This window comes from Strix aluco, chromosome 4 (assembly GCF_031877795.1).
Source record: "Strix aluco isolate bStrAlu1 chromosome 4, bStrAlu1.hap1, whole genome shotgun sequence".
NCBI lineage: Eukaryota > Metazoa > Chordata > Aves > Strigiformes > Strigidae > Strix > Strix aluco.
This window is the reverse complement of record NC_133934.1, coordinates 124,211,733-124,227,310: the sequence shown is the minus strand read 5'-3', so window position 1 is coordinate 124,227,310 and position 15,578 is coordinate 124,211,733. Positions and strand designations below refer to the sequence as shown.

Sequence of the window (15,578 nt, the reverse complement as noted above, 5' to 3'; positions counted from 1 at the left end):
ACTTTTGGACATGGGATTTTAGGGGTGAGGTCTTTCTCCAACCTGAAAAACTCCTCTAGTCTTGGAGGAGAGGGGTGGCTGAAACCTACCCTTGACAGACTTGATCTCACAGTGAAAATTGCATCAGGTAATAAATACAGCTGTCCCCACATCCACCGGGGATGTGGAGCAGCCTGGATCCTGGACAGCAGAATTACCTGTGGGTGCTGGAAACCATTGTGACAAACAGGCGGCCGTTCAGCGAGGGCAAGCTGGGGCGTGCTGGAGCCGTCTGAGTGTAGGATCTCAAAGGGCTCTGGGTTGACCCTCTCTCTGTTGTGAATCTGTAAAGAGAGATCCATTGTGGGAATGCTTCCAGAATTGACAAGAGGGCAGAATCCGCAAGTGCAGTTTGCGGACTGGCAAAGCGGAGCTGTCTTGGACTTAACCATACATAGAATGAGCAGTGCCTGAAACACAGTTACTACTCTTGCAAAGATTTATGTCCAGTTCCATTTACTGAAAGTTTGATCCATTCTAACCTGCTGCTAAAGTCCTCACATTTCTCTCCCTGAGAGTTACAAGGCTTATTTTGTGTTTCCTGTTAGCAGATTAATTGATGCTAATCCTGCATTCTTATTGTTTGACCAAATTGTAGGGATGCGCAATTTATGCTTATAAATTTGCTCGTGCACCTGGATTTTCTCTCTGTCTGTGCTCACAGAGATATTTCAACAGGAGCCTTTACCAGCACTAATTCTCTCCTGGGCCTTGCAGGCTCTCATTTAGGCTGTGCTCCTTCCAGCATCGTAGGGACTGTGGCTGCTCTTACACAAACACATCAGGTGGGCTTCTCTGGCCCCTTGCACAACAGAGTGGGAATTAGCTCTGCAGCTGGGAGTTACTGTCTCATCCATTGGGAAGCTCAGGAAAGGTGAGCTGGCGGAGTCACTGCCCTTGTCATTTATGCATTCTTCAAAGAGAAAGTTACCACTTAAAGGCCTCTCTGCTGTGATACTGTCACAGACAAATATCATGGCATTTTAAAGGCATTTAAAAAAAAAAAAAGAAAATAAAACCCTTTATATCCTTTTCCTGTACTCCTTGAAAAATCTTGACCTCTGTCACTGAGCACTTAAAGCAGAAAAGATGTTGTTCAGAGACTCATTAAAAATCCACTGCTAGCTGCAATGTACTACAGTACATGAAAGCACCATGACTCTCTCAGTCTTGCTCTGCATAGCATTCATATGCTTTACCTGCTCTTCATCGTATTTGTCTTGAAGCATCATCTGGACTATTTCCAAATTGCATTTTACTTCCTTCAGCTTCCAGGAAAGAGCCTCTACCTCATGCTGGCAGTCTGCACTATCTCCATAATCTTCCAGTAAAGAAAGGACCTTTTGTTCAATCTCTGATAGCTTCACCTAGGAGGGAGAGCAGCCAATTATTCATTCCTAGAAGTACAACACTCCTTTCCTCATAACATTCTGAAGTCAATGCTCACACTTCCCCTGTCTGAGAAGAATAGAAACATACAGGCAAAAAGAGAAATAGCTGCAACGCCCCTAGATTTTCTCCGATATAGTATCTTTTTATTCCGAACAATTAAATTTTATACAGTTAGTCTTAAAACTGTTTCAAATAACAGCCTCTGCAGGAAGTTATATTAACTCAGATATGGAGTAATAAAAGAGGAGAGCAGAAAGAAGACTTCATTTGGATGCAACCAAGAAGACAACGCACCCCAACGGGGGAGAAGGAGGCAGTGCACAGACTGATCACATCACCCTTTGGGAGGAATGATGCTGAATTACCAAAACATAGTAACATTACCATGTGTCAGCCAGGCCATTGCAAACTGTTGGGATCTGTTTTTTGATTCAAGCTGGCGTGAATCAAAGCGCATCTCTGCATTACTTTAAACTCATGTTTTGAAGGTGAGCGTGGAGACAGGTACCATGACTCAACTGCAAAGTAATCAACTGCAATAAATTAACTGCTATACATCAGACATCCATATCTAGAGACTTTCTGTTTTGTACTATGTGTATTTTTCTGTGTAGCTATTGGCTAAGTTAAAAAAACCTCTAGCCCCCTCCCCAAGTTCATGTCTTAAGATTGAGCCAAACTGGTAAAAGCTGACAGGAATTCAGCTATGCTGACAGCTGCCTGAAGCCTTCTTGTTTTTACTGTTTGGAACTACCCTGTTGAAACCTACGCTGACACAAACCCTGAATGGGATCCAGACACAGCCAGCTACTTAAGTGCATTCAGGATCCCACAAAGTTCAGCATCCGAGCACTTAGCTGAATCACAGCCTAAACCCAGAGGCATTTCTTGGCATGGACTCAGTTCCTATTAAAAAAAAACACCCAACAACAACAACAAAACAGTTGGAAATGTCTTCTAATATTTTAAAATAGGGACATTTCGGTACTGGTTCCTTTATGGTGAGTGAAGTTTGTTGCTTTAGGTAGATGCAGTGCTTGAGGAAACTGGTACACCAGACTGGCACTGCAGGGAACTTCAAAGTGGCATGCTTGTAAGCTTTCTTTTAATCTGCACGCTAGAGTAAAAAGCTGCATGTCAGGACTCCCACCCACCCCAGCCTCTCATGCCAGTCCTGTTTTCCTCCACCCATTTTCACCAATGGGTACCACCCACTCTTTTCCTTCTGCTACCACTGGGACTGCCTGAGCACTACGGCAGTAGGTCCAAATATCACCGCTGCTCACACAGGGCAGGGGAAAAGCCCCTGTCTTTCTACCTATGCTGGCAGCTTTTTGCAAAAAGTGCAAAAGAATATACCGGCTTGGAAACTATTTTATACCAGTCTTTTAAACCACTCTGACAAAAATAGAAAGTGAAAATGCAAAAGAAAAAAAAAAAATCCATTTTTTGTAGCTGATTTATCATGATTGAGACCTATGAAAAAGTGTCTTTTAATAGAGGATTCAAACTATACTGAGCCCTGTTTCTGAAAATAATTCAAAGATAAACAAAACTTTAAAAATACTCAAGAATTCTACCTAAATCCCCCAGATGCGTAAAGATCCCAGCTCTAAAAATAGGTATTTTAACTAAGCCCATGGAAAGCTGCATCTGAAACTGAAGCCAAGTGGTTACCTGTTTTCTGCACAGTGTAACGAAGCCGACTAAGAGGGGAGAGGAGAAGCAGTAAGAGTAGCTTTTCTGCAGACCTGCACCCCAGGGAAGGGTGACTTGTTTGGATGGCAGCAGCAAACTGACCGCTCCCTCTTACCTGGTAATCGGCAAGCTGCAGTTCCACCATCTGCTGCGTTTTGGGGCTCTGGGGGTCTGACCTCAGGGAGAGTTTAGTTTTGTCTAGCCATTGTTCCAGCTCAGCAACCTCGGCCTGGCACACCTGGAGGATCGTTTCTGGCTCAGGCCTACCGCCATCCACTGCTTCCTTCGAATCTCCCGCTTTCCCTCGAGAGCCCTGGATGGCGTTGGGGACAGGAGGCGGCTTGTCACTCTGAAGCAAAGCATATGAAAGAAACGTGGTTATCTATCCAGTTTTTTCTTTCTTTCCCCTTCCCTTACTAGTGGGAAATGTTTAACTTTCACACTCACAGAGCTCCGGAACAACTCTGCCACCGTGTTCCCAGATTAAAAAAAAAAAAAAAAAAAAAAAAAGAAGGAAAAAAGAAAAAGAAAGGGAAACTCAGCAGCCAGGCGATCTGGGATCTGGTGTAACAGGTTTCCAGGCAGCGATTTGCATTTGCACAGGTATACCTGAACATACAGGAAGTGGAATGACTCACCATTAACCAGTTCTCCCCTGAGGAGAGATGTTTTTCTGTGGGAGTTAGATGTAAAAGCAATGCAGTTTAAAGCTGCAAAGCAAGCTGTTGGGCAACACTTACAAGCTACTTGCCTGTGTTCAGTTCCAAGAGTCAAATATGCTTTATTCAGGCTCTAGGTCACACAGAAAAAAATGGTGTATTTTTAAGTATGTCTTGTGTAATTCTTTCTTCTTATTTGCCCTCCTTTAAGTAACAATATTGCACACTTCCGTAATAAGGAAAAGTCTAAAGTGCTTGGAGATATCAGCAGTTGCTTGGAAGGCTGTACAGGTCTGTATATACCTCCACACATGCAAATACTGGTACTAAGTAAATCAAGCACACCACCACAAGAACAAACTACCTGTACACTCCCACAGCTCTAGAGCATATCTTCAAGCAACTGAGATGGTCAGTGGTAGTACACAAGCTCCATGTTAAAATGCGATTTGGTAGAAAAACAGAGAGCAAAAATGCATTGTTTCAGCTATCAGTGTCTTACTTTAATCACTACTGGTTTTGTTTGCCTCTGAGATAGTATGGGACAGTGCCATTAAACACAGAAAGTAAATCTGAGTATACAGATCCCAGAGCAGTCTAAATATTTCTGTTGAGATATACATGACATAAGAAATAAAAAAGCACCAGTTTACTTCAACCTCCACCTGAAATTTCCAGCTCTAGTTCTCAGTCTGTCTGTTTTAATTCATTCATTTAAATAACCAAACATTACACATCTATAATACTGTGCATGACACCCTTTCCTCACACAGGTATGTGTCCATAAGCATTTAGTTTACACTTACGGCTTGCTCTGCCCCTCCCTAGCTAGACTTTGTTACCGCAGTGAACCTTATCCCCTTCCTCTACAGGAATAGAAACTCAGAGGTGCCCGAGTCAAATTAGTTGAATGAAACAAACCAGTATTGATATGTCTGTTCGTGCACATGTCATCTGTTTGTGTGCCAAGCCTGAGACCATGGAGTGGACAGTTACCGTGGCTCAACTGACAAAGAAAACAATAGCATCATAGAATCCTAGCATGGTTTGGGTTGGAAAGGACCTTCATCTAGTTCCCCTGCAGTGAGCAGGGACATCTTCAACTAGATCAGGCTGCTCAGAGCCCCGTCCAACCTGACCTTGAATTTTTTCCTCATCCAGTAATGCAAATGTTTTTCTGAATCCTAAATTATGTTTTAGGCTGCTATAACTGAATTTGGAAGCAGGTAGATTTGCATGGGAGGGACAACACGCCAGAGGAGAGGAAATTTAGCAATCACTAAGATAGTAGGAATGATTTAATTTTAGGATGCAGTTAAGCTCTAAATACTGAACATAAATATAATGGATTTAATAAATCTCTACACATACACACATCTCTAAGGAAAACAAATAGATTTACCATGTATAAAAATAAATGTCTTCCTGTCTCCAAATAGTAATTGATCTTGTAAATAAACCATTTAACAAAATAAAATAAAATAAAAAAAAAAATCACTACAGGGAGTTGTGTAGCATATGGAAATGTCACAATGTAGCAAAACACTGAAGTGGAAAAGACGTTGCAACCAAAAAAGCTGTCTGGTATGGTTTGAGGAAAGAAGACCTTCTCTAAAAAACCTGTCTATGGGAGCAAAGGAGGATGCTGGCTCACAGTCTGACAGCACTCTCTCCACAGACCACAGAGTCGCTGTGTCTGGCTCAGGAAAGCGCTCCACTGAACTTTTGTATCACTGGGTCTGACAGGCTGTGAGTGCCCCTGAAGGCAAGCCGCTGACAAAACACAGTGGTGGCACACAGAAGGGCCAGGAGGGCATATGTTCTCTTGTAAGGCTCCTTCCTGGAAACCCAAGATGTTCAGCTGGAGGTTAAGTCTCTTGAATACAGGTGTCTAAATTCCCATTATTCTCAATGCTCAGCTCAGCCTAACACAGACAAGTAGAGCAAGCTCAGCTGAACCACTCGCTGTGCTTGGATACTGCAGTGACTACATCTCCTGTGGCTGCCAAGGGAGCTTAGACGTGACCTGCACATGCAGAGACCAACAGCATCACAGCATAGCAGAGAGAAAAAACAGAGATCCTGAATACAATTATGTCATATAACATCCTCACATGAGGCTATTTCTTATAATACCAATAGAGAATATATTGTGCGGCTGTCTGAGTTTTAATAGTTTGCTATGGGTTTTTAACTATAAATTAAAGGTTAAGCATGATGGATTAAGTCAGGGGGGATGAGAGACAAAGTGACCTGGTGGCCTGCTCCTGCCCCAGGCAATGATGGATTCTTTCTTCTTCCATGCTCTAAAGCCAAGAAGAGCAGAAGCTGCTCTGCTACCAGTCTGCTTCTCCTGGCCTTTCCGGAGCACATGTCTGTCTCCAAGTGCTCTTTTGTATATAACCTATAAGCTGCTGCCCACTCTTCCCTTGGCCTGTGCATGCCTTCCACAAAGCAGCAACATATAGGAGTGTCAATCTCCTTAACTTCTCCTTTAACTGCTACTTAAAAATCCCATAGTTGATGTATGTTTACATCACTTGAACCTCTCCGTTCATGCCTGTATGAATGCCAGCATATTACTTCCTGAAAATACTCCATTTTGTTCCCTAGTAAATTGCATTTTCAAGGAGGAAATCAAAATGTATTTATTATCACCCAAAGCAGCAATATGAAGAGGCCCACAAAGGGTTGTAGGTATCTTGCCATATCATAAACACTGCAACAAACTCAACTAGCATAACCACAACAAAACAGGGCCTCTGTCCACTAGGTAGGTTATACAGCGAGCTCAGAAGGTCACCTTGTTCAGCCTACTTCAGGCCTTCAAACTCACCATAGCCTGACTGCCATCACCCGTGCCAAGGCCTTCAGTACTCTGCAAAGTTTGTGTAGAGGTTTCCTCACCATGTTGATTGTGTGATTCCATTATCTCATCAGCATCCTGGAGAGAGACAGGCAACAGTGGAAGTATGTGTATCATTATTAGTGTAGATGTGTAGTGGTGTAGACGTAGCACTTAGGGACATGGTTTAGTGGTGGACTTGGTAGTGTTAGGTTTACAGTTGGACCTGATGATCTTAAAGGTCTTTTCCAACCTAAATGGATCTATGATTCTACGATTATTGCCTTGTGATGGTAGAGAAGCCTCAAAGGGCAGCAGCCACTCAATCTACAGCGGTTCTGGCCCAAGAGTATTCGCAGAGAGAAGTTCTCTTATGCCTGTAACATCAATATACAGAAACAAATAATTGCAGCATTATCAAGACACCATGAAGAACAGAGCAGAATGCCACCAAAATTGTAGCAGATTGGGTGTCTCAGATGCCGATCTTCTCATGTACAAAGAGAACCTCTTCCACAAATCATCCCACAACAAAATTCACATTTTACAGCCTTTCCAGGAGTTAGTGATACAAATTGCTGCAACCAATGTGCATTTCTATCTTTGGGGTTTTTGTCAAGCTAGAAGAAATGAATATAGAATCAAGGAATCATTTAGGTTGGAAAAGACCCTTAAGGTCATTGAATCCAACCGATGTGCGCAACACGAAAGGAGATTTTAAATGGCAAGAGGTAGTGTGATATGGAGGATGAAGGACCTGAATAAGGCCATCATGTCCTGCATTTCTACAGTTCTCTTGCTTTGAAGACTTCAGCAATACCTAGGACTTGTGCAGGTCTTTTTCACACAGATGAGTTCCCATCCCTGTGGAGATAAGCCTGAGGGCATTACCTGAACGATGCCATCTGACAAGGTACCAGAAGACCAGGAGGTTGCACTGTCTTCCTTGTGCCTTTCATCACCTCTTTCTGAAGGCCAAAAGCTCGCATCTTTCTCTGTGGCTGTAATTCCCTTTTAAAGCAGTAACAGCCCAGCATTAGCTTGTGAACAGGAAGCTCAGATATTCCTTCAGGCAATGTATATTACTGCAAATCTTTAGTAACACTTTGCCTATTTCTGCCTTGTTTATCTTTATTGTGTTTCCCAAATCCCACCTCTTCCCTTGCTCTATAGTTCTGCTGCAAGATGAATGGCAGCTGGATGATACTGATAGTTTTCTCTAGAGACCTCACAGTGTCTTCATTTTTTTCTGCACTATTTAAAAAAAAAAAACAAACAACAAACCCAAGAAACAATCTTTCTCCTGTCCTGTCTCCTAAAAAGTCCTGTATGTAAAGAAAACTGCACCAATGAAGGTGTGGAATCAGAAATCTTGAAACTTAAGTGTTTGGATCAGAGTAGTAAGACACCACCTCTATCCAAGCTGTTTGGACTTCTTTGCACTGTCTAGCCATGGAGTTTCATCCTTGCCTTGCCTAAGGCAACCCCTCCAATATTCCACCACCTCTTTGACACATTTGCTTTTGATTCTTGTGGCCAGGATGTCGCAAAAAGGCTAATTAATATCCATAGTGAGGACATCAGAGAAATTGAGATTCTTCAAAACTTGGTTGAGGCCACAGTCCCTCCCAGGAGATGTAGATGTCAGTAGCTGGTCACTACCAGCCTGGGCAGTCTGTGAACTGCTGTGCAAGTGGGTAGCTGGGCTACAAGCTCACCAGCACTTCTGCACATTCCTGATTTCATTCAAATACATCTCGTTTAGTCCATAGGGTGCAGGAAAATGTGCAGAAGGATTCATGGATTTATTTTTTTTCCCTGTTTCCAAAAGCTGTTAACTTTACCATGAAGCTTTACTCCCAGCTTTGCTCCTCTGCAGTTCACCTGGGCATTTAGATTCAGAGCAACCTGTTGAGCAGTGTCTCCCAGTTTCTCCCATTCTCCCAGAAATCTCTCTTAACTTCATTCGGAGTAGTCTGATCATGCCCTTTTTTTCTTAAGCTCAAACATACAAGTCATTTTAGTTGTTTTTTTTTAAGTTTTAGCACTTCAGTGGCTGTCTAATTCTGTCTGAACCCTACCCCACATATAATATTGGTATTTAGGCCCATATTTTGCCACTAACACTTCCATAAAGGGGGTATTACTGTATGTGCAATCCCACCAAAAGCAGGATCACACATCACAGAATGAGGTGCTGTGTAATATTGGTATTGTAATAGTGGCAGGCTGGCTTGAGTGCAATGTCTTAGTATCCTGGCGTGACAACAGATATTTCAATTTGTTCTGAAGTATTTTGGATTTACACATTTTTCATAATTTCTTCTGCACCAAAATCTTCCATCTTACATATACAGCTGTATATATAAGATATATCCTGAACTCACCTTGCTGTGGAAAGAACAGTCTTCTGATTCTTCATCTAAGGAAGGTAGAAGAGACATCATTCCTCTTTTTTTCGACTACAAAAATACACACAAAGAGACAGACCAATTATTCATGACAAGAACAGTAAAAGCCTCTCCTGCCTGTAAACCAAAAGAAAGTTACCATTTGGGGTCCACTTTTGGAGAAGCACTGAACATCTGCCACCCTACATTAAAGTAATTGAAATCTGCAGGTATTAAGCGCCTCTGAAAATTGGGACTTTTCTCTATGCTGTAATGTTTCAACATTACAGCTATAATTGGGACAAATTTCAGTTTGCTTCATGAAAACAATCTACCAAAAAATCTCAGAAAAACTGATTATCAGCAAAACTATACATCGAGCATTTTGCTGTTGATTGCTTGATGTGAACTTCATGTTGAGTCTGCTCATGCTAAAAAATAACCAGAGGCACACCTCTCTCCCGCCTTCTCCTAGACATGCATCATACTCAGTCTTTCTAGGATCATTTAGAAGTACAATGGGGAGGAGAAGCAGTATTGATTCACAGCTGCAGGGGTGCTCCTCTGTCACATGCCACTCCTCCTGGAGGAAGAAGGGTTATTATTTACCTTCTCTCTTCAGCTCTCAGGTAAGTGATCACAACGTGGTGCTCCACTTACCTGCTGACCAGAAACATCAGTCCCAATCAAATCACTTTGTGCTAATACAGAGGTTGTGGGTTCATCTCCTGATTCGGGCACTTCTTGCTGTAAGCGCTGGTGAAGCTCAGACATTGAATTCTTCATCCCGGTAAGGATATCTTCCTTTCTTTGGCACAGCTTTATGATTTCTTCTTTTACAGCTTCCATTTCTCCCTAAGGAGCAACAACATCTGTAAGCATCCATTTTTCTTACTTAACCAAACAGTAATGTAACAGATGATACCAGTGACGCATCTTACTGGGACTCGGGCTATTTCCCCTTTTTCCTTTTTCTGGGCATTGGGACAGTTCCCCATTGTCACTGCAGGAGATGTCCAGACACATGTAAAACAGTAGCAACAGATTCAGCTCAGGACAGCACTGGTTGCCTGTAATGCAGAAGTTGCTAGTCTGGAAGGAAATGTGAAAGGCTGGATAACTAATTCTAACTAGGTCCTGCATAGCTATGGGATACGAGTTTCCTTCAGGACAGAGGGAATGTGGCTAGGTTACATTACTCTGTGTGTCAGAGAGGGTGATGTTACTTCCAACTACCTTCTCTGGAAACCTGACACAAAATAGCCTTGATGAGGGCAAAGACAGCAATGAAGGTAGCTCAGAGCTGAGTCTTCTTTCCTGAAGCTGGCCTAAAAGAAGGATACACAAACTATTTGGTGGGTTACAGTGACAAAACTATCCCATGTCTTTGAATGTAATATTGGGAACAATGGTCACCAACGAAGTACAAGGAAAATATTTAATGTTCTGAAGGGATTAAACAATAACCCAAGTAACTCTGCACTAACAAAGGGGGAAATAAATCTGTCTTGGTCCCCTCCCTGGCCATGACTCTTGCTCTAGTTGGTGTTCTGCCATTAGAGCTTTCTGCTAGGATCTTTTCTTACCACCCAGGCTTCAGGTGAGCAAAGAAAGGACAACAAATAACAGAGTAAGACAGGGCAAATAACAAAATGCCCCACTCCCTTCATTACTGAAAGTGCTAAAGCTCTTTGAAGCATTGTTGCTTGCTCAGAAAACTGAAATGTGGCTAAATATCCCATTGCACACTGGGCTCAGTCCATCAGAACAAGCTTTGATGTTAGGCTTGAAATCCACACCATGCTCTATCATGGTGTGAATAATGCTATGCAAATAATAATCCAGGACAGATGAAAGCAGTAAGACTGCTGGTTTTGTCTTGACTACAGCTTCTTCAGTTAATAATGCTAGTGTGGCTGCATGACAGGGAAGGTGGAGGCAGGAACCCTAGCACATGGGAACTCTGCTCAGACAAGGATGTTTTTTCCTTTTGTACACTCAAAAACACAAAGTAAAATCTTCCAAAGGTAGAGGAAAGAAAAAGTCATTGGAATGACAGCCATCCATGATAATTTGGCATATTTTTATAAATGTCTACTAAGAATACTAAGAACGGTATTTTTATTTGTTTCATTGCAGGAGGAGACTTTACAGCATACATTTACCAGCTTCTGCTTTGAAAATTTAACTAGCCAAAAACTTTCTCAGAAACCAAATCTTTACTAACATCACTTCTTCATCTGAAGCCCTCAATAAGATGGGCAGTTCCATTGTCCACTTCTATTCAGGAAATGCTACAATTGTGAAGTAAGTTTTCTTCTAAAACAAGAGCCATTAAACAGAAAGTCCTACACTAAAAGGCAAAAACAAGTAAGAATCAGGAAATGAGTCATGCTTAGTACTAGCATCAAGGCTCCAACATCCAACACAGGAGAGCAGCTACATACTTAGGAGCCTACTGAGTGATTATAGTTATTAGGTAAGTACAGTGTATGTGTATTAACTTTATTGTGACTGACTGCAAAAAGCTGAGCATTTCAGAGGCACTTTATAAATAGTTATTACACTTAATTAGTCATTTCCTGACTTCTGCAGTGCTGTCCTTAAAACACGTCTTATTTTTGCATTAAATAATCAATTCATCGATTACAGAAAACAGCCAACTGCAGGGAGAAAAGCAACACATGTTTATCAGTTGATGAAAACACAGTGTGGCAGTGAGGATGAGGAAGGGAGTCTAAAGAATCTAACCCTAACCAGAACCACCAAAAGTACCATTGCACAGTCAATGATCAGAAATGAACTCAGTTCTCTCCTTATGCACTATCCCAACCTGCTACTTCAGCAACATTAGCAGGACACTTAGCACAGGCAAGCTATCAGTGCTGCATATTGTTTCACCAAAACAGCTGTCAGCTCTCATGAAAACAGCACTCTAAATTTTCCCTAGAAGTTGATATAGGCACAAGTGACACATCAAAATAAATAAGGAGTATATTATGAAAGATATACCCAATGTGCAAACTAATATTAATTGCAATATCTCTTGGTATATGTCAACTTACATATGCATAGTCACACTGTGGCATTCAATTGCCTGCTGGACTGTGGTGGGGAGGGGAAGCACACTGCTATTTCTTAGTGCTCTGCATCATCATGAATAGTGTCAGTCAGGACAAGTAACAGACATGACAGAGAAAACAATGAAACCCACCTCTGGACAATGAGTCTTCTGAGCCAGTGGTTGATCTTCATGTGATATTTCAACCAGGTGGTTCTTTAAGAATTGTTTCAAATTTTCAATTTCTTTCTCACATTCTTCCGTTTTGTTTACAGCTTCCTGTAAATAGTAATCCTCATAAATAATTTTGAATTAAGTAGTACAGAAACAAACTAGTCAGTAATGCAACAAACTTGAATGAAGGAGTACTGAAGTCTCCTTTGCATCTGTAGTTACATGTAAAAGAAACTCTGTTTGTTCTGCTAACTTTGCACAACCCTATCCTCACTAAGTTTATTATTCCCTTGCGAAAGACAAACAAACTGCTCTATCTGTAAGTCAAAGTATGGTGGGGTATTCTGCCTAGGAGCACATCTTTGTTTACTCCACAGCAGAGTTATGAATTTGGCTATAAAATGCAAATGGAGCATATTTAATCACATTCACTACAATTTAGAACAAGTTGGAAAAAAAGAAAAAAAAGAGAAATTACAGGGTTTCATATCAAGTTAGAAAGCCTACCTGGTTTTTATTGGTGCTCAGGGCTTTACTGCCAGCAAGTTCTGCACTGAGCAAACATGAACTGTGCTGTACACCAGGCAGACACTGCAGCTCAGAGGATAAGCCAACCACAGTATCTGACAATTTGAATACTTTCTATAAAAATGATAAGTATTTCCACTTTGTATGAGCTTCCTCTTCTTGCATGGCTTATAGGAAAACATATTATAGGTTATGAACGGCCAAATTCACTTTTACTCATTTGACAGTGACAGCAAAATCTCATCAACCCCCATGCTTTACTGTTCATGCAAAAATCAGCAGTCTCCCCACAAACATTGCCCATGTTTGTCAGCCACAGCCTGTCACAATGTCTCAGGTAATTAAGAAATTGTTACATCTACAGATCAGAATATTTTGTGAAAACATCTAATTTGCAGAACATTTGGTGGCTCTGTGTTTTCCAACCTGTGGGCTGAGAACCAAAGAATATCTAAGGACTATTCCTCAGATGTCTGCAAAAGGTAATGAAGAAAATGCAGCCTATTGCCAACAGGCTTGAACTTACTCTGCTGACAGCAGCACCTGAACTGCCTGACAGGTTGAAAAATCTCTCTGCAAAGCGTGCACAGACTCTGCCTTTCAGAGCAGAGTCTCTCCTGCTATGAACACTAACAGTGCTGTTTCTTCAGTCAGTTCACAGTAGCACTCCCTCTCAACAGAATACAAATTAATAACATTCTAAATGATTTTTTTAATTACTTACAAGTTTTAAAAGGAAGAAAAACTATTATCCCCACTTGAAAAGAAAAAAAAAAAAGCCAAACTGGAGAGGAAGATATTTAATTGTGGCCTATAATACTAATGCCATAGCTAAAACATCAGAGGAAGAGGAATCTCCTCCTGCTCAGTTTTAATGAGAAACTAAAACTCCTTCTAAAAGACAGATTCTCTTAACCATACCTTCACTTTCACATGAATAGGACTGTTTAGTAATAGGTAAAAGAATATGGATATTTCATATACAGACTCCAATGTCTTCTGTCACAGGACAGTATGTGAATAGAGCCACTTGCCTGAAGATAACTCATCTGTTCCCTGCCTCCCATTGAGGGGCAAAAAATCTTATTTTATCCTTAATATAACATAAATTATGCCATATATATGGGACTGAATCTCTTCCTGGAAGTGTTGCCTCTCTTTTGAGTTATTTCCTGCTTAACATTTGCTCTTTACTTTTCAAATTGTGGTGATACTAGAAGACCTACCCATGGAAAAGGCCCATGGCCTGTGGTGTACATGCAGGCAGGCATTGTAATTGTTATGGGAGAGCTTACTGAAAATGAGCAGAGTAAATCATGAAATATGCAAATACTGCCACTGTCTTGCACAGAAAACTGGTAGAAGCAGCTGTGGCTTCCAGCTCCTCTTCCTGATGACGTTATTTAGGTAGTGATAGGTGTGGTACTTGACAGGCCATAATAAAAAACAGAAGGCAACATTCAACACAGATCTAAGTCACCTAAAATCCTGCCCCAAAGCATTTACAGTACCTATTACAGGTTTTGTTTCTGTTATACTTTTTCAGGTGTTACACTGCAACTTAATTATATAAAAGTTACTAAGTCAATATCCTATTGCATCACAGATAGCAAGATATGGGCAAACACATCCAAACACTAAAATTTCAAAACTAATCCTCAGGAAAAAAATAACTATGTATGTATTTGTACAGGAAGCTTACCTCCCATTTGCTTTCCTCTCTATTACCTCCCTAATGCAGCACTCAAATTGCCATCCTTTAATGGCTTTACCCTTTGTTATGTCTTAGCTGGTACTGAACTTGTAGTACTGCTGCTTTTAACCCATTCAACTGGACTGGAGAATCTTTTTTGCACAGTTTGATACCCTAGCTGCCAAGAATTGCAATTTTTCCAATCTTTTTTCTCTCAAAGAAATTTCACTCTGCTACAGATTGTTGGATGCCTATAAGATAAAGGAAAATGCTGAGTAAAAAAGGTTACAGCTGTTTCAATAAGGAAAAAAATCTAAACCTTGACCTAATGCTCTACATAAACCAGTTAGAAGTCTCATGATAACACTTCATAATTGCAAAGCACCCTGTTTCTGATGGTTTTAAAGTGTTTTGAAAGTTCTCAAGTATTTAATCTGGTAACTCTCTGAAAAAGGTACATTTTACCACATCCATTTTTCAGACATAAGAAATTGTATGGACTTTAAAAAAAAAAAAAGACAGTAGGGATTATAAGGATCTCACATAGTCATTGCTTTTTTCTGAACTCCAAGCATGCATTAGTCATGTAGCATGTTTGAGTTTTTCTCTTGGTGTGGTGCTCTTAATTTCACAGACTGAAAATCAAAGAATGGAGATTTAACATTTTAGCTTCAGCTTGTGTCTGCCTGGCCTCTGAAATGCCCAGTAAGTTACATCTTCTAAAGCACTCTGCTTTACTCTAATAGGTTTGGAAAACCAAATGAGCAAAAATATTGTATCATTTTTCTAGGTGCTGCTATCATCCTGTGGAGAAATGGATGGGTCACACGAGAATTTTCATACCTCTGCTGATGTGGGAACATGCATAACCAGACTCCAGATTCCCTTCAAATATATTTACCCTGGGCAGTGGAGCATGACACAGATATCCCTGAATTAAAACCTTCCTGAGCTGGTACAACCACATTGCTCAGTGAAGTGCTGCAGAGATACTACTTCAGGTTTGGAGCCAGCACAGCTGTTTCATAACTCATACTGCCCATGAGTTATGATCCTGCTGGCACTGCCCTGTCCTGCAGCCATATGTCACACTAATGCT

General features: G+C 41.1%; 1 protein-coding gene across 7 annotated transcripts in view; it reads right to left on the bottom strand.

The window, feature by feature from the left end:
- SYNE2 (spectrin repeat containing nuclear envelope protein 2) overlaps nt 1-15,578 on the bottom strand; it is a 195,470-nt gene that overhangs the window by 74,388 nt on the left and 105,504 nt on the right. For 6 of the 7 annotated variants that reach the window (XR_012622862.1, XM_074820953.1, XM_074820954.1 and 3 more), the window contains 8 exons: nt 12,238-12,363; nt 9,684-9,878; nt 9,021-9,095; nt 7,525-7,644; nt 6,625-6,732; nt 3,245-3,478; nt 1,239-1,406; nt 198-323 (listed from right to left, as the gene is read on the bottom strand). Coding sequence is in view for 6 of the 7 variants with exons in the window: in XM_074820953.1 (XP_074677054.1) it covers nt 198-323; nt 1,239-1,406; nt 3,245-3,478; nt 6,625-6,732; nt 7,525-7,644; nt 9,021-9,095; nt 9,684-9,878; nt 12,238-12,363 (1,152 nt within the window). In the remaining variant the exon portion in view is untranslated. The remainder of the gene's footprint in view (nt 1-197; nt 324-1,238; nt 1,407-3,244; nt 3,479-6,624; nt 6,733-7,524; nt 7,645-9,020; nt 9,096-9,683; nt 9,879-12,237; nt 12,364-15,578) is intronic. The other variant, XM_074820955.1, reaches the window with a different exon arrangement.